General features: G+C 45.0%; 1 protein-coding gene across 8 annotated transcripts in view; it reads right to left on the bottom strand.

The window, feature by feature from the left end:
* Window positions 1-92: 92 nt before the first annotated feature.
* Window positions 93-23,214, bottom strand: part of mapk8ip3 (mitogen-activated protein kinase 8 interacting protein 3) — a 30,034-nt gene continuing 6,912 nt past the window's right edge. Inside the window, exons 4-34 of one of the 8 annotated variants that reach the window (XM_036553075.1) lie at window positions 22,917-23,008; window positions 21,662-21,685; window positions 20,889-21,036; window positions 18,503-18,740; window positions 18,252-18,354; window positions 17,924-18,042; window positions 17,269-17,280; window positions 16,509-16,526; window positions 15,147-15,204; window positions 14,483-14,635; window positions 14,256-14,313; window positions 13,958-14,106; window positions 13,173-13,229; window positions 12,721-12,891; window positions 11,059-11,218; window positions 9,963-10,013; window positions 9,245-9,337; window positions 8,911-9,075; window positions 8,213-8,378; window positions 7,786-7,974; window positions 7,010-7,196; window positions 6,560-6,682; window positions 6,337-6,417; window positions 5,988-6,055; window positions 5,363-5,511; window positions 4,502-4,673; window positions 3,951-4,064; window positions 3,569-3,607; window positions 2,624-2,788; window positions 2,042-2,188; window positions 93-1,742 (exon numbers count right to left, since the gene is read on the bottom strand). In XM_036553075.1, coding sequence (XP_036408968.1) covers window positions 1,621-1,742; window positions 2,042-2,188; window positions 2,624-2,788; window positions 3,569-3,607; window positions 3,951-4,064; window positions 4,502-4,673; window positions 5,363-5,511; window positions 5,988-6,055; window positions 6,337-6,417; window positions 6,560-6,682; window positions 7,010-7,196; window positions 7,786-7,974; window positions 8,213-8,378; window positions 8,911-9,075; window positions 9,245-9,337; window positions 9,963-10,013; window positions 11,059-11,218; window positions 12,721-12,891; window positions 13,173-13,229; window positions 13,958-14,106; window positions 14,256-14,313; window positions 14,483-14,635; window positions 15,147-15,204; window positions 16,509-16,526; window positions 17,269-17,280; window positions 17,924-18,042; window positions 18,252-18,354; window positions 18,503-18,740; window positions 20,889-21,036; window positions 21,662-21,685; window positions 22,917-23,008 — 3,591 coding nt within the window. In that variant the 3' untranslated portion in view covers window positions 93-1,620. The remainder of the gene's footprint in view (window positions 1,743-2,041; window positions 2,189-2,623; window positions 2,789-3,568; window positions 3,608-3,950; window positions 4,065-4,501; window positions 4,674-5,362; window positions 5,512-5,987; window positions 6,056-6,336; window positions 6,418-6,559; window positions 6,683-7,009; window positions 7,197-7,785; window positions 7,975-8,212; window positions 8,379-8,910; window positions 9,076-9,244; window positions 9,338-9,962; window positions 10,014-11,058; window positions 11,219-12,720; window positions 12,892-13,172; window positions 13,230-13,957; window positions 14,107-14,255; window positions 14,314-14,482; window positions 14,636-15,146; window positions 15,205-16,508; window positions 16,527-17,268; window positions 17,281-17,923; window positions 18,043-18,251; window positions 18,355-18,502; window positions 18,741-20,888; window positions 21,037-21,661; window positions 21,686-22,916; window positions 23,009-23,214) is intronic. The other 7 variants (XM_036553078.1, XM_036553081.1, XM_036553082.1 and 4 more) reach the window with 7 other exon arrangements.

Here is a 23,214-nt window from a genome sequence, read left to right as displayed (position 1 = left end):
GTATTTCCAGCATGCTGCTTCACTATGAAAAAAATCTTGAATCAGGAACGTACGACTTGTATTACACACTTGTCAAGAAAAAAGCTGGTTGTCATAGCACGAATATGTTTAATACATGAATACATACAGATAAAGTTCCACGTTTGATGAGTTAAGTACATAGCTGGAGGCAGGGGTGTGGGGTGATGCAGATAACAAGGAAATACCTTTACTGTAGATTTACACAAAACCTTGGGTCTTCTGCTGCTTTTCATTATACAGGGAAATTTACATACAAAACAGGAATATTTGAGCCAATCAGCTCACAGCTTACTAGTGGTCACAGTGGGGTAGCAGGATACTGTCCAATTGTAGTGTAACTACGCTGAGAATGTGTATATTGTGTTCTGTTGATGTATACCCAAGTCCTTAAACTGAACGTGTGTTAACTGACATTCAGTTGCAGAGTCCATTTACGGATTTCATTACATGTGTTACGTCAAGGATATGCAAGTGCACCTATCTTATTTATCTTGACATGTTGGGTTTGCTGCTGAGGTGTCTTGCTTGAATTGAGGTGCTGGTTTTCACGGTTTGGTTAGCTGTTTGCATCTTGGTTAGCGATTGCTTGCTCCTTGTGCTCTCTGCTGAGACGTGTGCAGTGCAAAAGCTGTCACCAACGAGACAGCCAGTATATAGAGGAGAACCCCATTAAAGCAGGAAGTCTTGGTCCCATAAAAGTACGGCATTAAAACAGCGCAAAAGATCCTTTCCCACTTTTCGTTTCAGCTAAAAATTCAGCTTGCTGAACTGTTTCTATCTACAAACTCTCCTCTCTGTCGTTATTTCTTTATGCTTGTACCAGTGTATGAGACCTCCATATACATAGTCAATCTTTAGGTTCTAAGGTACAATAATTTCTTTTTAAGGATTTTGTATAACACTAGATTGTTGTTAGTTTGTTGTACGTTTTCCACTTTACTGAGAAACATGCAGTGCAGAGAGAGGAAAATAAGTAGCCTTGATATCATCTTTTGTGTTTGTGTGCAGTTAAAAAATTGCTAGATCCTCTTGAAACTAGAAACAGATTTAATGGTGTATTTTCATATGGTCTGCACATATATTTTTCATGTAATCTGTATTTTAATATTCAACTTTGGTGTGCATATATTAAAACTCCCGTTTGAAATCTGAGTTTAAAGCTTTGCGATACTGATCATACCATCTGATTTCTTCCCCATTGTGTAAAAGTCAGCTTCCATTACATGTAGCTCCCACAGATGCAATGGAACAGGAATTCGGTCTAGTAGGCTTTCAACATCACCTGCATGTCCCCAAACAAATCAATAACAATCAAACCTTAACTTTCATCTCTAAAACCAGGTTTCCACTGGACCATCAACAAGCTGTAAGCTGAGGAGGGGGAGGTCTAATTAAGTAATAGCAGGTTGGAGTAGATAAGGAGCACAGAAGGGGGGGGTTTCAAAAGGACGTATAATCAGTTGTACTTTCTATGTGTGTTTGTAGCTGGTAGGATGCAGGACATTTCTGATTTTTGGCCAGGACGTGCCTTGGGAGGGGAAGACGGGGATGGATGGAAGGTAGTTACAATGTACAAGGGGATACCGGACACTTTGGGTGTCACTCCGGGACGTAGGACACCTGCCACACAATGATATGGCTCCTCTCTGCTTTAGATAGTGCCGGCTTAATCTGTGAAGCCTCGCTTGAACCTTCTTCCGTTTCATCATCCTCCCCGTCCCCTGAGAGAGAGAACAACACAAGTGTGAATTTGCTATATTTTCTATATTAATATACCTGCATGACTTATTCTTGATTTATCTGCTTATGTCCTAGAATGTGTCACACTTACCTAGAATTGTTGTTCTAAAGTTGTACCCACAGGCTACACTTCAGTGTAGTGTAGTGTAGAGCCAAAATAGGTCATTCCAGTGAAATTCTCAATTGCATTCTAAATCATATTTGATCTGCAATTGACCTTTTGGTTTCAGTTAAATTCCAACTTGATCTTTCAGGACATTTATGTCATTTTTATGCTCACCAATGCGGAAATCGATGTAGCCCTCTCCACCGCTTAGGACCAGCACATTGTTCACACTCTGGGCTTCACCATCAGTGGGCGCTGTTGAGCCAGGGTTCTCAGAGGGACTGTCCAGCACGCTGCCATTCAGGGTGGCCAAAACGTTGCCTTGAAGAAACACAGTCAGCAGTGATTTATAACGCACATTATAAAATTAAAAACTAGAAACTAAATACACAATTACGTGTGGGACATCATTGCATTTTGATTCTGGTTTCAGTGTAGAGGAGACCACTCACGATTGTACCCTTAGGCAAGGTATTTACCCCAGAGTTGCCTCAGTAAATATCCAGCTGTATAACATGTAACTAGTAACTAATGTAAGTTGCTCTGGATGACAACGTCTGCTAAATGCTGATAGTGTAGCGTAATAAGCGTCCCACCACTATTGGGGGACCAGTGTTCGTGGATTTCCCTATTCATGGAGCTCTAAAGAGCATGTCCCTAGTGAATGCAGATGGTCTCCTGTCATTTTTGAACAAAAAAAGAAGATTCACCACACAGCCTGGTCCTCACTTTGCGAGGGACAGCTGTGGGGCTCACCTGGTACAGAGACAAAGAATTTGACGGCGTCTCGATGGCCGTGGAAGCAGAGCTGAGCCTGGGCCATGGAGCAGTAGGGGATGAAGCTGGAGCTCGTCTTCTCTGAGCTGTCGTCAGCGTACACGTGGATCACGCCTCCGGACGAGGTCGGGGAAACCTTATTGGCTGGCGGCGGAGAACAGAGCAGAAGTGAGCCACAGGAAGGCATCTTTTTAAAACATGAAGTCATCTGTCCCTGGTACAAGAGACCCAGCCTGCCTCACCCACCCGAAAGGACCCCCAAGCAGACAATGCTGCATTGTGTGAGATTGCAGCAGAGCATGTCACAGTAAACAACAGATTCTCCTAATGAGAAAAAATAAGAGAACTAAAAATAGCTAAATTGAAAGATGAACAACCCACCATACTTTAAAGATGTTCTATCACACCAGAAAATTCAGAAGGACAGACAGCAGAGAGTCAGGCTTTTTGCCTGAATCAGGTCTGCACATCCATGCAGATGGAACTACTCAGCACCAACTGTGACATCCCCAGACCAAATCTACTATACAGCTACAATCATATGGGATGGATGGGTTATATTTGCAAACAAAAGTAAGCTTGCAGAAATAATAGCAAATGATGTAGCTTTCCCTTCCATACCGCAAATAAATAAGGCCAATCCAAGACCCCCATTTGGCCCTATTTGTGCATCATCTGAGAGGACTCGTTCTGGAATTAGTTGGACAGAAAGTGTACGTAGTTCAGTTTTTCTCCAGGTAGCAGAAGGATCCTCACTTTCAATTTCGACTCCAGACAGGGAGAATACATAGGTGTTTTGAGAGTGCCCAGTGGCTGTCAGTCATTGAGGGGGATGGAAGGGGTAAGCCAGTGAACAAAGGGTGACCATGACGGCATAAGAGGGCTGCTGTCCACAGAAAGAGAGAGGGAGAGACTGCAACTTACCCCTCAAACCCAGGAGCTGTCCCCGATGCAGGACTACAGCTACGGGAAGTAAGGAGTGAAGAAAAGAGGAGAAAGGAGGGAGGAACACAGAAAAGGGGTCAAGAAAACAAGGGATCGCAAAAGGACGGGGGGGCATAAGGAAGCACGGAGCAGACGGAAAAAAGCAAAGCACACAGGAAGATAACAGCTGTTAAAGGGCACCATGGTCAGCTGTGATCAGGTTCTTCTCTTGGAGTCGAACCTCATCTTTCTTTTGCAGGCCTTGCGTGTTTATGCTAGTAGCGAAACAGTTCTTTGTTTCCAGTTCAGGGTTGTTTGAGTGTGTAACACCCGTAAGAGTCCAGGTTTTGGTCGTATCCGCTTTCACAACAGCCATACTTACTCTCTGTCAGCGGGATGGAAATTACCACACCATTCCCTGTCCCCACCCAAAGGCGGTTCCCTCCAATGAGGAGTGCAGTGATTCGCACAAAGGAGAAGCCCAGCTTTCCAGTACCTGCCAATCAAAAGCAAAAACAATGAGTCAGTTTGACAGTTCCCAACCGTAGCACAAACTACATGCTTACAAAGGAGCTGTCCATCACTGTTATGAGAATGAACTTGCTAATTGTGTTGTAGTTAAGTTGTGTGTGGTTTTGAATTGTACTGTAAAAGTGTATTTTTTAAAAGGTATTTTATTATTATTCACACACACAAAGCACAAAGCTTTAATTTCCACTGCATAAATAGTCAGTCTTTAGTGTAGAGTGAATAGCCTGTGCGTGCGTGTTTGTTGGGGGGTTGTAACTCCATGGCAAAACATTTCTGATAAGCTGCTGCATATTACTGTGCTACCTTTTCATTGTCCAATGCCTTCACAAGACAGATTTTGAAAGAAATGCCACTGTAGTGACACTGAGGACACCTATCTGAAGGCCACATTAGACATCTCACCAAGCATCTTGCTGACATAGGGCTCAATGTCCACATCCTGCAAGTGCTGGTGGGTCAGGGCGTGGTACAGCCGCAGGGTGGAGTCCAGCCGGATGGACACCCACACGCCGTCACCGATCCATGCCAGCTGCCGTACCTGGCTCTCCCTGCGCGGGTGTGCGTCGAACGATTTCTGCAAGCCATGAGAGACTGACTTACAGAAGATATCTATTAAATTGGAGGAACTTGCAAAAATCCTCCAAACATTATACATAAAGGTATTTATGATAAAGACAGAGCTTATTTGCACAGGGAATAGGGTGAGGTTGAACTGTTTTTCCTGAAATACAGGTAGAACCAGCTTAATGTAGATGGCATATCAGTCATCGACAAAAGTGTTTTAAAGCATGTATCCATGGAAGGATATGTGGGAGAGTTCTGGTAATCTGGCAAGAGATAAAAACTCATTCTTACATGCAACTGCATGTCCACAGAGCTCAAAAACAGAAATATGTTCAGGTAGATCAACATGTGTATCAGTTCATAGTTGAATTTTGCGAGAAAAGTGGACCAATCAGGATTCAGCATTACCGGACAGAATATGTTTTGGGACTTCTTCCTTGAACCAGCTTGATCTCAACAGGAAAGAACCCTTTTGCACCTTGACGTATAAACTACAATCCAGGTAAGTAAAAATGAACAAATGCAGTGACTTTTCAGAACATAGATATTTTTAGAGTATGGCCTTAAGAACCATTCTTGAGAAATAAACGGTGCTGGGTAAAGACAGTGGAGGGCATTCTTATTACAGTACTGTTTAGCTTCATACTCCAAATGGATCCTCAGAGTCAGCTAAGAGGTTGTGTTGGATGCGGCACCCACCTCGATCTGCATGGTTTTGGGCTGGATGACGTGCACCTTGTTCTTGTAGCCGCACCACACCTTGTCGTGCACCACCGCCATGCAGCGGATTGAGTGGTGGGGGCGCCCCAGGTCCATCAGGTGGTAGTTGCTCAGGTCCCACTGGCCATCTGAACCGACACACACAGATAAGGTTAACATCACGGTGACCCTTAGCATCGTCTCCTTGTTGTTAGTGTTGCACGGCCTGCTGCTGTGATTGATCCACCTCAATTCCCATCCCCTAACACCTGCTACTTGTATTACTTTTACAGTTTATTTTACATGTAGTATCACAATGTGCTTTGGATTCTGTGATCTAGTGACTGTGATGTATGGTAGTATACATGGTATCCCTTCTCTGGTCAGGCTGCACAAGTTAACTTGTGGTAGGGCTTGAATAGCGTTATGCTCACACTCAGTGCACTGGGAGTGGTGTTAGCCTGGTCTGACACTGTTGCTCATTCAACTTGAATGGATACACTTCTGTTCTTTTGTGCTGGAAGTCGCTCTGGATAAGAGTGTTTGCTAAATGAATGTCATGTAATGTATTGCAATGCAATGGATGAGACCAATGAGGTGAACCCATGCTGAGTTTGCACTGTACCTTCAGATCTGTGGAAGATGGCCAGTGTCCCATCCGCCAGGGCCACAAGCACCCTCCCCTTCACATGCCTGGAACAAGAAGGTCACAGGGTTACGGAGCAGGTTCACACAATGGGGAGCCTTGCACAGAAATGACACTTTAAACAAAATCAAAATGTCACATGTTGGACATATTCATCGAATTCATAGCTTTTACTAGTCTTAATATAAAGCGTTTATATAGGTAGCTATGTGCAGCATATATAAAATGAAGTCACTTTTAAATACAAACAATAACCAAAACATATTAACCCTTCCACTGCCATTTTCTAGAACTGGTCAGTGGAAATGCCTATGGAAAACATACTTACACAAGACTGAGTACAGAGTCTTTTAGTTTGATGGAATGCAGACACTTCTTCCAGTTTGACACAGCAGAGTGAACGTACAGCCTGGAAAGCAGGAGAGGATGCCATTTGGTCCAGTGCATCACTCAGCGAGACAAAGGCTAACTCAAATCTCCCACTAATGCAATGCAAACTACTTTGAGGAGATTTTTGACAGTTTAACAGGACACATGACTCGGACACAAACCAGCCATTTTGGGCTCCCAGCCACATGGTGGGGGCTGTGCTGGTACCAGCTCCACTCTCTTCACCCCCATCCTCAGTTTCTTGGGCCGTAGAGTTCGTTTCCTCCTTCGGCTGCCCAGCATCCCTGCGGGAGGAGAGAAGAGATGGGCACAGAGAAACATGGTGCACTAGAGTCCCCATAAGTGTAAGGCTAAATAATTATTTTTGTAAAAGAATGAATTTATGTGCCTAATGAATCACTTGTGCCTCAGGATGACTTTAAAAAGACACATGACAGTAAAGTGCTCCAGGATGACAATGAATACAGGACTGCCCACTGAAATGCACACAGCTCCCTTAGGCTGAGGGCCGGGCTGCCACCTGCCCCACTGAAATGCACACAGCTCCCTTAGGGTGAGGGCCGGGCTGCCATCTGCCCACTGAAATGCACACAGCTCCCTTAGCTCCTTACCTGCCCGCTGAGCTGTCTGCAGCAGGGGGCTGGGGGTCGGTGAAGACGTGCTCGGTGAAGGGCCCCAGCGGACCCAACGCCTCCTCCGCCTCGCTGGCCACGGGCTCGGAAACCTCGGTGGCCTCGGTGGCCTCCTCGGCAGACTGGGTCGGGTTCATCTTCCCGTTGAGCAGCGGTGCCACGTGGCCTGGAACACACAGTCACGCTCACAACCTCACACGCAGCAGAAACACATGGACCGGTACTCACAATATCCTACTGCCAGATCATTTAGAAACCAGACAGACTGGGGCTGACTATAACCTATAATGACAGGAAATTCTCAGCCCATGTTTGTGTGTGTACAGATGAAACCAGTAAACATCCCTGTTTAGATACTGCTGTGGAGAGAAAAAAATGCTTTCCTCTTCAATAATTATATTGGGTGATACTGCATAATCACCGCAAATCTCATGGTTAAAGAAAACACACTGTGGGTACATTTTTGTGAAACAGACCTGTCACATCAGTACTGCTAATGAGGGAATATTATTTTCATGTTACTTTTTTTCTGTGTGATACCATATATAACCACATCTGAGAGAACAACATGAAGAATAGCCACAATAAACACAAAGAATGTTATAAAGAAATGTGGCCTTCCCTCTCCAGAGCAGATGGTGCTCTGGCTGTGTCTTTAAAAATCCTAATTCTGTCTCCAAATCTGTCTGAACAGCAGTGGAGCTATGTCACAGGTTACAGCATACAGTGAATTAAATGTGCCAGCTGATGCATACCCTGAACCCTGTCCCCGACGGGTGTGTCCGTCCGAGAGGAGCAGTTGCTACGCACCACGCTGCAGTTGGTGGCACAGCCCACCAGAGTGATGCCAGCCAGCATGCCCTCCACACCCCCGGTCTCCTCCGAGCCCCCCTCACCCTGTTCCGGAAATATCTCCCCTGCCGGGTAGTCACTGTCACTGGCCGCTGGGGGACAGAGAGAGACTTATTTTGATCAGTCTGCAGTAATCGGAGATGAATACTGCATGCATAAGAGCTATGGTTCCATTTCCATCAAAGTGCCTGTCTGTCTCCTCTAGGAGAAGCACCTTAAGGCATGTGTATTCAAGCTGTGTTATTACTAGATAACCTTTCTGAGAAGCTGTACACACACTTCAGTGTACAGTGTACAGTGTTCAGTGTGAGAATGAGAGGGACTAATAACCTGGCACGCTGGAGATGCACAGCACGTGAGCGTTGCAGACGTTGAACTGGTCGACCAGCGAGCCGGGCTGGTTGGCGTCGATGATGACCACCTTGCTGGCGGAGTGGGTGCTGGTGAGGATCCACACCCGGCTGCTCATGGAGTCCGCCTCGTGAGCCTCCTTCGTCTGGGAGGGGCAGAAGGGGGAGGCCGCTGCGTAAAAGCACTGATACCTAATAGTTCAAGCATGCTGCAGTGGCAGTGTAGCATGATGCAGTGGGTGGCAGTGTAGCAGAGCAGTAAGGAGCAGGGCTCGTAACTGAAAGGTTGCTGGTTTGCTGGGGCACTGCTTCTGTTCCCCTGGGGAAGGTAGTTAACCCAGAATTGCCTAAATGTTCAGCTTCCAAATGGCTAACATGTAAAATTTCACCCTATGTAAGTTGCTCTGGATAAGAGCATCTGCTAAATGGTATTAATCTAATGTAATGTAATTCGTAATACTGCCCTCCCATCTCTGATAATATAGTCATGCACACAACGAGCTTTACAATTCTCTCCCGCTCAGCTTCCACAGCAAAAAGCTGGCCAGGCCACAGCAGCAATTTCTGCAGAAAGGTGTGCTGCTCTCACAGAGTCTGCGCCGTCAGACTTTACAGCACAATGAGCTCTATTACGCATGTCTCTGGGTAAGAGAGCTGAGCACGCAGTGGTTCTGTCACCTTCTTCTTCTCGGGGGAGTTGTGATTGCTCTTGGTCTGCTCTCCGTCCTCCTCCCCCGTCAGAGGGTCTGTGCCATTGCCTGAGTTCTTCAGCGCGTCGCTGGACAGCGCGTCCTGAGTGGCGGTCTTCCACCCGGTCAGGTCCACGCCAGCTGCACACCACAGCTGCAAACACATCGGTCAAGGTCACAAACCACCCTGCTGTCACTAAGGCAGCAGCAATATAATTTATATCAGAAGGCATCAAAAGAGAAAACTGCCTTTGCTAGCTTTGTTAGCCACGTTCATAACCTGGAGCAAAGGCATCGTGAACAAGCGTATGACATCGCTTTACCTTCCTGCTGGGATCCTTCTCCACTAGGGGGCGACAGTACACAGGCACAGGGACATTCTTCATGCGATTATCCTCTTTGTCATTGGGGCCGATCTGAGAGCGGACACAGTGTTGGAGACACAAAGACAGAGATGTATTTTACCCCAAAGCTCAGCTTCAAAGGAGAGGTCAAAACACCTCGCCCAAAAATAGACCAATAAAACAAATTTCTCAAAAGATTTTTTTTTTGGTTTTGACAAATAACAGCAATCCATCAAACAAAGAATCTCCCAGAACTGCAAGGCAATTCTCCACCCTGGGTGAACCTGTAACTGAGAGATTATTATGCCTTTCCCATTTTTTCGGTTGGGCAGATTGAGACAGACAGAGATGTTAAAGCCACATTAAGAGGGGTAAGAGGGACTGATTGAAGAGACAGGAACACATGAATAAATTACAAAAAGTTGGGGTCGAGGGGTCTCATCAACTGGCTGCACAACAGCTCGACGACCATTTCAAAACCACGGAGGGGTTTGTAACAACAGGGACACGATAGCAAACAACTGTCAAAGTTAGAGGGCAGAACTGGAGCGTGCTTGATGGTGCAGGTCTTCGTGAACAGACCGTCATTATGAAGGGCGGGGTTAGGGGAGAGGGTTAGTGATGAGTCAGGCCCGGCTTGTGCCGGGCTGAGAGGGGGTGTTGCAGTGCATGCTGGGACTCTCTCGGTCTCACTTGCCTGGTGCTTCTTCAGGGACCCCTCTTGCGAGTGCTCCAGCAGAGAGCCTGTCTGTGGGAAATTACAGTTAGAGCACACCGCCACACGGGGCGGCCCCGGACACTGTTACCGGGCAACACCACCTCAGCCTTACCCCCTCTCCATCTTCTCGAGAGGATAAAATGGCAGGCTCACTAACTGCCGACGGGCAGGACCCAAGAGGAAGCGCAAGAAGCGGAGGGAAGAGGAAACAAGTCCAATTAGTGGAGCTGTCATAGAGGAAGCCTTGTATTGGTTGACTCACCCCCTTATTTAGGATTCTCATTCCATAATATGTACCTTAGCCAATAAAAGATGGAAGATCAATAATCGAAAAAAAATAAAGCCGCGATAATTAATCACTAAAATGCTGATAAATTAATCCTAAACACAATGGCTTCTTTTTTTCGTGAGAATTTACATTACATGTCCTTCCAGGACACCAACACATATATTTTTTCATTTGTCATCTTTAGCATTGTTTTTTTTTTTATAAAAATACCCTGCTTAATTCTATCCTCAGCATTATGGGGGTTTGTTGTGCCTCCAACACACTTTTCCAAATATCTCCTTTAACCCGTTATTTCACTGAGAGTATTTTGCCAGAACATGCAAAGAACTGGTACCCAGAGCAAAGTGGTACCCTTTCCACTTGGGAAGAGAACGCCATATTCCTGTAAATGCCAGCTTTGGTTCCGTGTAGTTTTCATCAGATGGTGTTTTTAGGCTAACACTTTCAGCCTGAAGCTGAAACCATGAGCACAAGCACTGAGGAAGACAACCACCTTGCTTAAACAAACTCAGTTCCAGTATGAACTGGGCCCTGTGACCGCAGGAAGCAAACAATATAACCGGCAAAGCTGATTTGTTTCACGAGCACCAAAAACTCCCTCAGGAATCTTGTGGTATTAACCCCTTATTAGCCTGCAGGTGGCTTGAATGGGCCGCAGGCCTTACAGAGCTTCAGATGGCGCAACTTAGACACGGGGGGCTGGGGTTGGGAGGGGAGCGTCTGGTAGGCGCCGCCGGAGGTTGGGCGGTGGCACGTGGAACGGGGAGGGGGGGGGCCGCGGGGTACCTGTTTGTAACGGGGCGGCACGCTCCAGCCACAGGCCTGCATGAGCCCGTCCTCCCTGCGCATGTGCTCTCGGACCTGGCGGTACTGCTCGCGCCGCTGTTCCCGCCGGGCCGACAGCGCGCTGTCGCTGAGGAGAGACGCAACACCGTTACTGGCCAGTCTACAGGCAAGGAGAGAAGAGAGAGAGTCAGGGGGGAGAGCAGCTCAGCCGGCCTTCAGCTTCAACACACCGAGCACAGGGGCAGGGGTCACACAGCAGAGACCAGCAGACAGGCAACCTGCGCACACACACAGCATGCCCCAAAAGGGCCTGTGGCGCTCCCAGTGGCTAGTATCACTACACAGATCCACACACACTCTTTGTTTCAATGAATTCCTTTATTTAGATCATAATGCGTGGAGGTGTTTTGACCTCCTCAGGACCTGTTATGCTACTCTGTAGGAAGAGACAACCTTTTGTGAAAGTGTTAATTGTGCAAACGCCATTTTTTAATTAATGGCTGTGGTGGCAGTTCGGCTGCTGTCGGGAGGTTGGGCTGCTGTAGACCCCGTGCATATGGGAGAGGTAGCATAGCAACCATGCAACACAGAACAGGGGAAAACAGTGAGGGGAAAACACCAGGAATGAGGAGAGAACAGACGACCGATGCATGAAAGAGTGCTCCAGATGAACCAGGTCAGCAGTTACCCCTGTAATTAGCGATGAGCTGTATGTGACTGCACCATGCATGTGAACATGCATTCAAGATCTAAAGACTCATGCTTAAATGCCTGAAATTTGTTTCTTAGACAAGCATAAATAGTGAAGTTGATGCCTATGTATGAATTTCTTTCCGAAAAATATTTATTTCAAAATATATTTTTGGCTACTTCAAAGAATCTAGAATAGTTTTGATTTGATTAACACTTTTGTGGTCACTGAATAATTCCATTTGTGTTATTTCATAGTCTTTATGTCTCTATGATTATTCTAAAACGTTGAAAATGGTAAAAAAAAAAATAAGTAAAGAATAAAAGCTGTATTGAAACTTTTGACTGGTACTGTAACCGGCTCTGCAGTGGCTACGTCAGGAGTCTCCTCCACAGCATCCTGACTGACAATAAAATAAATTCACCAAAAAAACATCAACAAAAGTGTTAAAGCAGAGCACAGGGGAGGAGATCCCATTGTGCGTTAGTGCCGGTGTACGGTCTGAAAGGATTGCAACTGGAAATCTCCGGAAAAAAAAGCAGACAGAAAAATAAGAAAACAGCAAATGGATGTGAATATGACAGGAAGTAGGGCTTGTTCTGTAAAGAACTGATATCCACCCAGAGGAAGCATATGTTCAAAGATTATGCATGTAACAGCCGTTGAACATCATCAAAAATGGCTGTGTCATTATTACTATTACTATTATTACATTATATTATATTATATTATATTATATTATGCTATATTATATTATATTCCATTATATTATATTATATTATATTATATTATATTATATTATATTATAGCTTATTACTGCAAATTTAATCATGTACATTTGGCTCCTCTGTATGGGCATGCTCATCACAGGAGGGACAAAGGGCTGCAGGACAGACAGACGCAGGGTGTGGGAGAGGGAGGGGTACAGGGCAAACAGACAGGGCTGGGTTAGAGGGGGATGGAGCGCTCACTCCTCAGGGAAGAACTCCAGCGTGCGGTTGGAGGTGGAGATCTGACACATGGTGTGGCTGCGGCGCTGGGAGAAGCCAGCCGGCGATGGGGACTTGTAGTGGATGTTGACACTGGTGTAGGGCCGCTTGACTGGCGGTGGGCTGGAGGAGGCACTGAAGAGCCGGGCAAAGCTGAGGGAGGAAGAGACACCGGCTGCATTCAGCCATTCTTCAGAACAGAGCCTCAACTAACGGGTTACAACAAGGGCCTCAAAACCTTGAAAATGCCTTTCATAATACGTTTAAAACAGGGTCCTCAGAACCTGCAGAGTACTTTTCACAATACATTTTTCTTCTTAATGACAGCTCACTAAAATTTAAAGTAATAGTTTTAAGTCTTGCCATTATTGGAACGTAGGGTGTTGTATCCTACAGAAAAAAATACATTCGGATAACCTGAAAGAGACACTCACAACTGCCAGATAGTGGATTTCTTCTTCTCTGTTATTTGGGGGCTTTCTCTGGAAGCCCTAAGGGAAGACACCGAAAACAACATCAGAAACTGTTAACATCATCATCTCTCCAAAATGCCTGTCAGAAAAGTGTGTGTGGAATCTAGCAGGCCTATTAGGTGTTTGGCAGGTCTTGCCCTTATTCATAACAGAACTCATTAATCTTAAAGGTGCCTTCAGGCTTTCTGTAAGGAAAATAAAACCCAGGGAAAGTGATTTTTTGGAGTAATCAAGAATTTATAAATTGGCACAGTAAGGGCCACATGTGTGCTAAACACTTCTCCTGATTTTCAAAAAATTTTCAAAGCTGCTTTTTTACCTCTAGACAGTTCATTTTTAATATTTTCTTTAAGCTTTTTCCACTTTTCACCCTATTTGGAATTGTCATTTGTACTGTACTATGTTCACCTCTCTGCAACACCATCCACACCCATTCAGCAGTACTGAAGTGAGACAAAGGTAACCTTCTAATAGACTTGCCTGCAAGCCAAAGACTACTTTTTTGCACTACAAGTCCCTATAGTGCACCTCAGTGGTGTGAACCGCTGGCAAATAGGCACTTCACAACTGATGTCATCCAAGCGACTTGCAGGCACCTCTCAAGCCACATGAGGGTATACACTGGTGGAACTAAGCCAATTATCAGACAGCCGATGCTAAAGACAGCGTATGCACTACAGGCCGACACTGTAGGTGAGCAGGACGTCCTACTGACACACTCGGACGTGAGGAGACCTACTCCTGACCTGATCATCTCGGTCCATCGCACGGCCTCCTGCAGCTCCATCAGCCTCTCCTTGTACTGGTTGCGCTCCATGAGGACGCGTGCCATCTCCACCCGGGTGAAGCGCCGCCGCTGGGTCATGGGCACGTCGTCTTGGAGCGGGGACGAGTACTGCCACGGGCAAGGGTGTCAATTACAACACGACCACCACGTGACTCTGTGATGCAGTGTCAGGCTAATGCGGTGGGGCTAATATCAATGTGATATGTGATGTGCAGTGCTCCATACTTCAGGGCCCGGCCTGCGTTTTTCACACTCACATCCTCGCCTCCTTCATCCTTTGAGTCCTGCAATGCTCCCAGGGCTTCTGCCTTCAGTCTGTCGAGTGAGGAAGAGGACACAAGTTTGGCACAGTCCCTGCACAGCTTTCTGGAATCAATTAACTATGCCAATAGACAGCCATCACGTTTTTGAAGGTGAGGAGGTGGGGATAACAGTATTGTGGCTGTCTCTAACAACGCTGCCCATCTCCGGTCCGTCTCCTCACCTCTTAAGCTCCTCCTCTAGCTCTTTAACCTTTGCATCCACCTTATTTTTGGACTGCTTCACAGTCTCCAGCTCTTCCTTCAGGACCTCGTGTTCGCTAGACAGCTCGTCTACCTTGGCTATCAGGTCGTTTTTCACAATGTTCAAGGCGTTCCTGTAAAAACAGGGAAATTCTCAGCACTCCCAAGAGTGTTAATGCCTGGTGTACTTCAACCATCTGCTCACACATCTACATTTCATTGTGTGTGCTGTACTCACTCATTCACACTACTGTTTGCACTGCCTTCACATTCATACATGGGCAGCAGTGGGCAGCAGGGTGGTGTCGTGGGAATGAGCAGGGGTCGTAAAGAAATGGTTTCTGGTTTAATTCCCCACTTGGGGACTGCTGTTGTACCCTTGGGCAAGACACTTTTAATCTAAAATTGCCTCATTAAATATCCAGCTATACAAATGGATAACATGTAAGAATCATTGCATATATAAGTCACTCTGGATAACAGTGTCTGCTAAAATGACAGCAATGAATGTAATGTCATAACCGCTCTGTCTACACTGCGTTCACACATTCACACTTCTCTGTTTTTATGCTGCTGTCACTCGTTTACACCCATCTTTCAGCTTCCTCACTCATTCACTCACTCCTCTCTGCTGATCTCTCTTACTTGGTCTCCAGGAGCTGTTTGTTCTCAGTGAGCAGGTTTTCCACTTCCTTCCCCATCCCTGCAAGAGATAGCCAGCTGGTGTTATACAGACTCAGACACTGACACACAGTGACGCAGGCATACACAGGCACAGGCACTGACACAGAAGGTGACACAAGCATTGCAACTGACAAAGACACTGAATATGTACAGTGCTCTGCCATTTTGTTTTTCCTTTCCTTCTTATTCCCAAAAAATACAGAAAAGTGACTTGAAATTAAACTGAGAGAAGAAATTTCAAACACATACGAGGCACACTGAAAAAGCATGAAAATATACAGAGAGCGAAGACTGTCCATATATTAATGCAGACAGATCATACATAAAGCGAGACAGATCTGAATTAAAGTGACAGAAACAATCCAGTCTATTGTGTTATGCGGTGGCCTCAGTCCCAAGGCAGGGAGGACAAGTAGCCTGGTGAATGAAACTGACAGAGGTGATGAGCAAAGCCATTCACAGCTTCTTAAACTGTGGCACATCTGTCAGGTATGATTCCTCTCAAGTGACAACAGATGTAAGATAATGTTAGATCAAAGTGGAAATGGTTATCAAAAGAAATGTCTGCTATTTCTCTATCAGCAACCCTCACTATATGATTGATCTTGACTTAGATGATGTACATTTTTTGTACTGCATTGCTATTTTAGCTTCAGCTGTGTCACATTCAGTTTCAGTTATCCATCCATTCAACATTGTATCCAAAATTCATGTGATGTGCTGGGAACAAAATCCCAATTATATTAACATTTTTCACATGATAGTGCATAGCCTCCCTCCTTTGTTTTTCAGTTTATGAGGAAAAAATTAAAAATGCTACATTTTGTTATTCTATTATTTGACATCCAAGGTTCATATGCTGAAATAACACATTAATAAAAAGGAAACCTACTACTAATAAGCTTAGCAAGTTTTGTAACCCCACGTCACACTAATGCACTTTTCAGTATGAATTCTATCTTCCCCACAACATTGTCCAACTTTACTGAGTGTGGAGAAAGGCAGACACAGCCAGAATGCTGCTGGAAACATTTCCTTGTCAAATTAGTGTTGTTTTTGTGAACTATGAAGACCATTCAGGCTTCCACTGTGAGAGGGCAATGGGATATAAACCAACGACATCAACAAGGACAAAAGAAAAACAAAACGTCATTCAGAAATAATTCTTCCATCCATTCTCAGCCAAGACTCCGAGAGCAGCTCACAGCATGGGAGGGCGTGACAGCAGAGCAGAGGAAGGGGTGCACTTCTGCAGAGAAAGTCAAACCCAAACCGCTAGATAAGAGCAGCAATGAAAGCATAAATAAGGCCAAGGTGCCTTACCGAAAAAATCATCACGCACTGAATGTGCAATCCAGCAGGGGGCAGGAGTGGACAGATAGCAGGGATGGGGAGGGGTGAGATACCAAACAAGAGAAGAGAGAAAAGCCAATCAGCAGTTTTTATATATTCAGACAAAAGGAGTGGAAGACCTGCGATGTATGCAGGTCAACTGTTCCAGAAGATAAAGGTAACTAGACTTAAATAACTAAAGATAACTACGACTGCAAGATGGAGAGGGAGATTTTGAGGCTAACAATGATTTGATACAGTGAGATTTTTAAGAGTCATATACTAAGACCATTTTTAAATAGATTTATACTTCTCAGATTTTTGCACTGTCAGGTTGAATTCTTGAAATGAATCTTTACATTCTGTGTTTTGAGCCAAGACCTGAATAATATGTCAAAGCAGATAACTTTGTAAAGAATGTAAATTAATCATTTTACTATATAATGTAGAATTTGTACATTCCTATGGTAACTGTGCATAATGTTTTTAATGTATGACTGAAATATTGTTTATGTATCTGTATATCCTTTTATACTGACAACTGACCATTAGCTCTCAGGAGACAGAAATCTCAGCTCATTTTTTATCATGGATGTCTTCAAGAGAATTCCATTGTCTAAACATATTGCCAAGGTAGGTTTAAGGGACTGCAAAAGCTTAGCTATGATTGGATAAGGGCTTGGGCGGAAGGCGGAGTGTCACATGTGTATATCAACATAAAGAGAAGGAAATCGCATGGGTAGATACACACCTGAGAACTCCCCTATGGACATGTCCAGCCGAAGCGCGTACAGGGAAGAGAGAGGAAGCATAGACAAACGGTCAAACACAGCTCCAAAAAAGGGATAAAAAAAATAAACCACCACCCTAAGAGGAAAATAAATAAATCATAGAAAGACATCCAAGGGCAAGGAAACTGCAATGGCAGAAGCATGAATTCTCAGGAGCCAGGCAGTGAAGAATGACGGGGTTCAGCCGTTTGCCGCGTACATTCTGCTGAGATGGATTCTGTCAGACCTCATGCGGAATTTTGACAACAGGTCAAAGCCACACAACACACTCGCCATACTAAAGCACAGAAAAGGCAGCGATTTAGTATGGCGCTCACAAAATAAATAAAAGAAAATCTGCTTCTTGTTCTCACTTCTATGAAGTGGAAGCACAGGATATGTTGGTCGGAACGTACCAGAGCTTTCAGAGTTTCAGAACCCAGCCTACTGCAATTCCCAGCGATTCTGTCAGTTTCTCTGTACTGATCAGTACTATTACATAGTGATGACAGACCCATCAGTCAAACTGGCATAATTCTCATCAGGTGATTTCCAATGCACAGGACTCGTTGCTTCTGAATCCAGGCTGTAACGCTATTCCCAACCAGGTGTTCCACAGCATCGTCCTTCACGTACCGAGCAGCTCCGCCCCGGCGTCCACATCCCCAATGATATCTGACTTGGCGTCCTTGATTTCGTGGTACAGGGAATCTGTGTTGATGCCAAATGCCTCATTGACGATGCCTTGTGAGGGGCTGAGAGGGAGAAGAAAGGTCAATCTGATTAACAGGAATTTGATGGAGGCCCAAACACAAGGTATTGCACCTGGACACTTTGTTCACTCACGGTTCTAGAACTCTACCCACCAAAATACATACTGCCACTTATAATAGTTCCAATAAGCACGGTTTCCCACACTAAGAGGGTCTGATGCAATGTTGAAGGAGCATGGAGGCAGGTGTACCTGTTACCCCCTCCGTAGATGCGCGGGTCCAGGTACGTCTCAGGCTCTGGGGTGGAGTCGAGAATCTCCGGGAACTCACACCATTCGTCACTGCTTCCCATCCCTACAGGCGGAACCGAGAGGTCACACGAGGCAGGCCCCTACTCCCCATCATCTCAATAATTCATTACTGTCTTCTTTGAGCAGAAGAGTGCACGCATATCTTTAATGTTTAGCCTGCGTGTTTCACAGAGGTCTCCAGGGAGGCTCACCGATGCTGACGTTCCTGGTTTCCTGAGAGACCTGCACCTCCATGTTCCTGCTCCGGTGCTTGGCGTTCCTCCTCCTGTGGCCGCCGCGGGGCACGTCGAACTCGGACGTGGGCTGCAAGCCCTCGTTGAGAGGCGTGACAGAGGCGGAGGGCACAGAGGAGGTGGGCGTGTTCGATTTGGTGCCCGCACTGCTGGGTGTGGCTGCTGCCGAAGACTGCCCAGATTCTGTATCATCCTCCTGCACGGAAGAGGGAGAAACACTAAGTGAAAATGTACAGGAATGCAAACCTGGGCTCTCTTTTAGGGCCAGACAATTTTTTTCAGCCGCAACGATGGGTGAAATTACCCGGGGCTGTGTGTACTGCATCATAGGGCTTTGTACCAGACAGAACCATCATTGGGGAAGGGATCTTTAGCACCAAGATCAAGTTGTGCAAAAACAAACCACAGCTGACATGCTCTGGTGCCTATGAAACAGAAGTGCTAATTTTGCCCTTTCCTACTGGTAGTCTGCTATATATTTCATATCTACATAGATTCAGAGAATGGTGCAATTACATTTGACCTCTGTTGAATGAATTATCCAAAATTCAAGGACATTTTTCTAAAATAACATTGAACTCCTTTCCGGGACTGTTACAAAACAATTACGGGGTGCAAGTCTGATAGATAGTGCTATATCGATTACACACAACAATGCACACGCACTGACAATCAAATTAAGCAGCAGAACAAAATTCTAACTTTGCAATAGCATGATATTGATGTTACACATCAAGAAAGCAGGATGCAAAAAAAACAAGCTGCTCCAAAAACTATGATCAAATTAATCTGCACCAAGAAACAAAAAAAGGAAGCATTTCATTTTGAGGAAGGAAAGGCTGCCATGAAGGCTGATGGTCTTATTTTAGGACCCAAGTGAAAAAAAAGCACCATCCCTCCCTCCATCTGAGTCAGGTCTAAGCCTCTGCATCACATTAAAGCCTGAGCAGCAACAATGTGCTACTCGCTTCCGCTAAGTACGCTCTTTCCGAGAGCTCCATTACTGCCCGCAAAGATGTCTGGCTTATGTTTTTTGACGTGTTCACGTGACATCACCACCGAAACTCTCTACAGACCTAGAAACCATCAGTGATGCTACTGAAATTTATTGATTGTTTTTCCTTGATATAAAAAACCTATAAATAAATAAACTGCCAAAGACATGAGAAGGGCAACAAAAATGTGCACTTTGGTGCCTTCCCATGTCTTTAAAACGCAACAGAAGTCAAGTATGGGGGCGAGTGGCATCCCCCATATAACGGGCATGGACTCAGGTGCATTTTCTAAATAAAACTCCTAGTCAACAGTTCTGCCCTCTCTACACAGTGCGCCTGCATTTCACTGATCACTTACATCCACCGCTGGTGTCAAGCTGAACTGCTTTTCTAACAGAACATTCATGTGCAAAACCTTGCACATATGACAGTTAGCAAATCACGCATGACAGCGAAGACTCAAGAATTAGGGCAAGACAACAATGAAATGCTTCGTGTTGAGATTACAATGTGCTACTGAGGATTGAGAGAGTGCAAAAGAGCAACATACAGGGAGCTAGCTACTTTCCATATGTTGCTCACCACCTGAACATATTAGAACACCAAATATAAATTAACCCCTGATCAAACACAGCAAACTTGAGCCAAATTATTGTTCGTATTATGAGGTTGTCTTCATCAAATAACTGCCTCTCATTGCATCAGTCATATATTCTGCTGTTTCAGTTTAATGGTTCAATTTTAAACATAAAAATCAGCCTAGGACCACTTCAGATGTGAAGTACAAAAAGTGATGCATTTTGAACTTCAACCCAGGGAAAAGAAAATTAAACTAAATCAAATTAAACTGCACCACTAAGACAACGTGGACCCCATTCACTTGCTTGAGTCATTCTCTGAAAGTTTTCATGGTCTCATAATTCTGGTTACAATCAAGATGAATAAAGTCATTTGGAGCTGTTGCCTATTTTGTGTTCTGACAGTTACTCAGACTACAATACAGAAATGTATTTATGTTATATTTAAATCCACGTACAGTAAAACCTCTGATACTTAGACATGGAATACTCAAATGTATAGGAACATAACACTGGTATATTCTGAATGAGTCCATGATCTCAGAAAATAGATCCCCTTTATGAGGGGCTCAGTTGCTATGGCAACTCCTCGTGATGCCCCTGGTTGCGGCCCTTGTCCCCTGCAGAGATACAAGGGACAAAACCTCAGCTCCGCCTCAGTGACGCAAGCAGGCATTTCTGGGGTCTGAAAACTGGCTGGATGTTGGCTAACAGGATGAGAGTGATGTGACCTCCACCACAGCAGGAGACAGGGGGATGCTTCTGTCAAACCTTGTAGCTGGAGGCAGAGTGAGGCTGGCTGAGCTCGCTGGCCTGCCAGACGTCAGACCCGGGGGTCACCTTTGCTCCCCCTAGACACCCACGTACCGTCCCCTCCATGGGGAAGAGGCTGAGTGAAGGGGGGCGTTCCGTCTTACTTCTGGAAGAAGGGAGGGTGGGGGGGCGGGGGGGGGGGGGGGGGGGTACAGAGAGGGAGGGAATATGTCAGACGGGAATACCAGAGTTTCCAAAACCACCACAATATTTCTTCAATTTCCTTTATCAGAAAAGGGGTCCAGAATATTTCCCTGGGATGTATTTGCCGTGAGAAAGTCGACCAAAATTGTACAAAATGGAAAGAAAATAAATGACTTTGACACAAGCTTTACCACCAACTATGACTAAGCAAAAAAACATGTGTGCCAGACATTTTACATCCCACTCAATGGCACAAGCAGTCTGCAGACTCCAGACACCACTCTGGCCAAATAGCTACAAAATCCAGTTAAATGAAAGAAATTCACAGTTAAAGTAGTGAGGCCTGGTGCATATAGGTGGAGCTCTAGCACTAATGCAGTAGCACTTAAGTGAAGAGTAGACAGCAGGGAGAGGATTTATGGAAACTATGCGAGACCAGACAAATTCTCTCAGAGCTGTGAACAGTATTTGTACAGAGATGGTCGGGTGCTGGGGGTTGGGGGTTGGGGGTTGGGGGTTGGGGGCTGGGGAGGGGGGAGTCGGGGCTGGGTTGGGGCTGTGTACAGATTAATTACATGTGGATTTACCTTTTCCTCCAGGCGTGGCACTGACTGCAGCAAAATGAAACACAGCAGCAGCAGCACATAGAGATGCATGTTAGAGATAGCTATAGTGCCACAGTAGCACACAAACACACACACTACACACAGGCAAAAAGCTGAAGCATAGAGGCAGCCAACTCCTACTGTCACCTCCGTCCTACACTGATTCTGCCATAGGTATGCTGCCTTCCCCCACACTAAGGATCTACCAGGGTCTGGCTTTTCCTTTGATCTCCCTTTTTCTCATTCAGTCTATTTTGGGTCTGAAAATGTCTTTGCTTTATTATTGTAGGTTCAAGGACATTTCCATCAGCGCCGAGACACTGGGGAAATGTGCAGTGGACTGAATGGCTTTAGTGCTGCTCCAGTTGGGCACATTTAACAGGATCTGACAATGGTTTACCTCTCTCTAAATTCAGTCTCACTGTCTCAGGGGCTGCCAGTGTTAAATGTCTACTGCGAAGTGTTTTATTGCAGTCCCACCTGCGCTCAACACAACTGCTGGGAAAGCAGCACGAAATGGCATAAATTAGTGCTCCATGAAACACAATGTTCCCGTACTCAGTTATATGTTATATAAAGGAATAAATGCACAAACATTCAGTATCAATAGAAATGATAGGTCCTTAATTCCCACAGACTCTATTATCTTTTTATATGATTTCCATCTAAATCATGTAAATGAAGGCCTAGCTGAATACGCATCCAGATGGACAACATAAAGCAAACAGGGGCTCATTTAACTCTTTTAGGTGTGGAACACTGGCCTCTACAGAGTGAACTAGAACCAAAGCTATGTCATTCTTGAGTGCAACACAAATGCACCCTGATATCCAGACTAGGCCTTATGGTCACCTGCAGACAGTTATGTATGAAAAGGGGAGATAAGGACATTTATTCCAACAATGATAATAACAAACCATACAAACCATGATATTTTAACTAAATTTATTATATTAAGTATATTAAGTATATTATATTAAGTATATTACTCATATTGCAGAAACAATGAAAACATGAATAGATTTTTGACAGGGTCTAATATTAAATATATGGCACGTAGTCTCTTTCAATATGTCTATTCTATCAGTTCCTGAAACATGGGACACACTACACACTCCTGACGCTGTCCTGTCCGTCTCTCTGCTATCAACACACATGCTGCATGCCATTCCATACCAAGAAAGGATCATGCAAAGATGCTCCAGCATGAAAGCAAAAGCGGCAACGTGTCACTCACTTTCGTCCGCACCCGGGCGTCTCCGATTGGGTGTTACTCCCTGCCTGCTGCATCTTGGACCTTTCAATGTGTTCCATGTATGTCTGAATCATCTGAGAGGCACACACACTCGGAATCAGTGGTGGGAATTTTATTTTGCACTGAAATTATATCTTCAAAAAAAAAACTATACTAAATAAGATAATAATGTGTACACAAATATTCTCTGGCAATCTTTATGAATGAGCTCATTCAAATGGAAAAGGTTTCACATGAGAGAATTACATGAAACTTGACTGTTATTCTACTATGTTATTCC

The sequence above is a fragment of the Megalops cyprinoides genome, chromosome 19 (genome assembly GCF_013368585.1).
Source record: "Megalops cyprinoides isolate fMegCyp1 chromosome 19, fMegCyp1.pri, whole genome shotgun sequence".
NCBI lineage: Eukaryota > Metazoa > Chordata > Actinopteri > Elopiformes > Megalopidae > Megalops > Megalops cyprinoides.
This window is presented reverse-complemented; position numbering and strand designations above follow the sequence as displayed.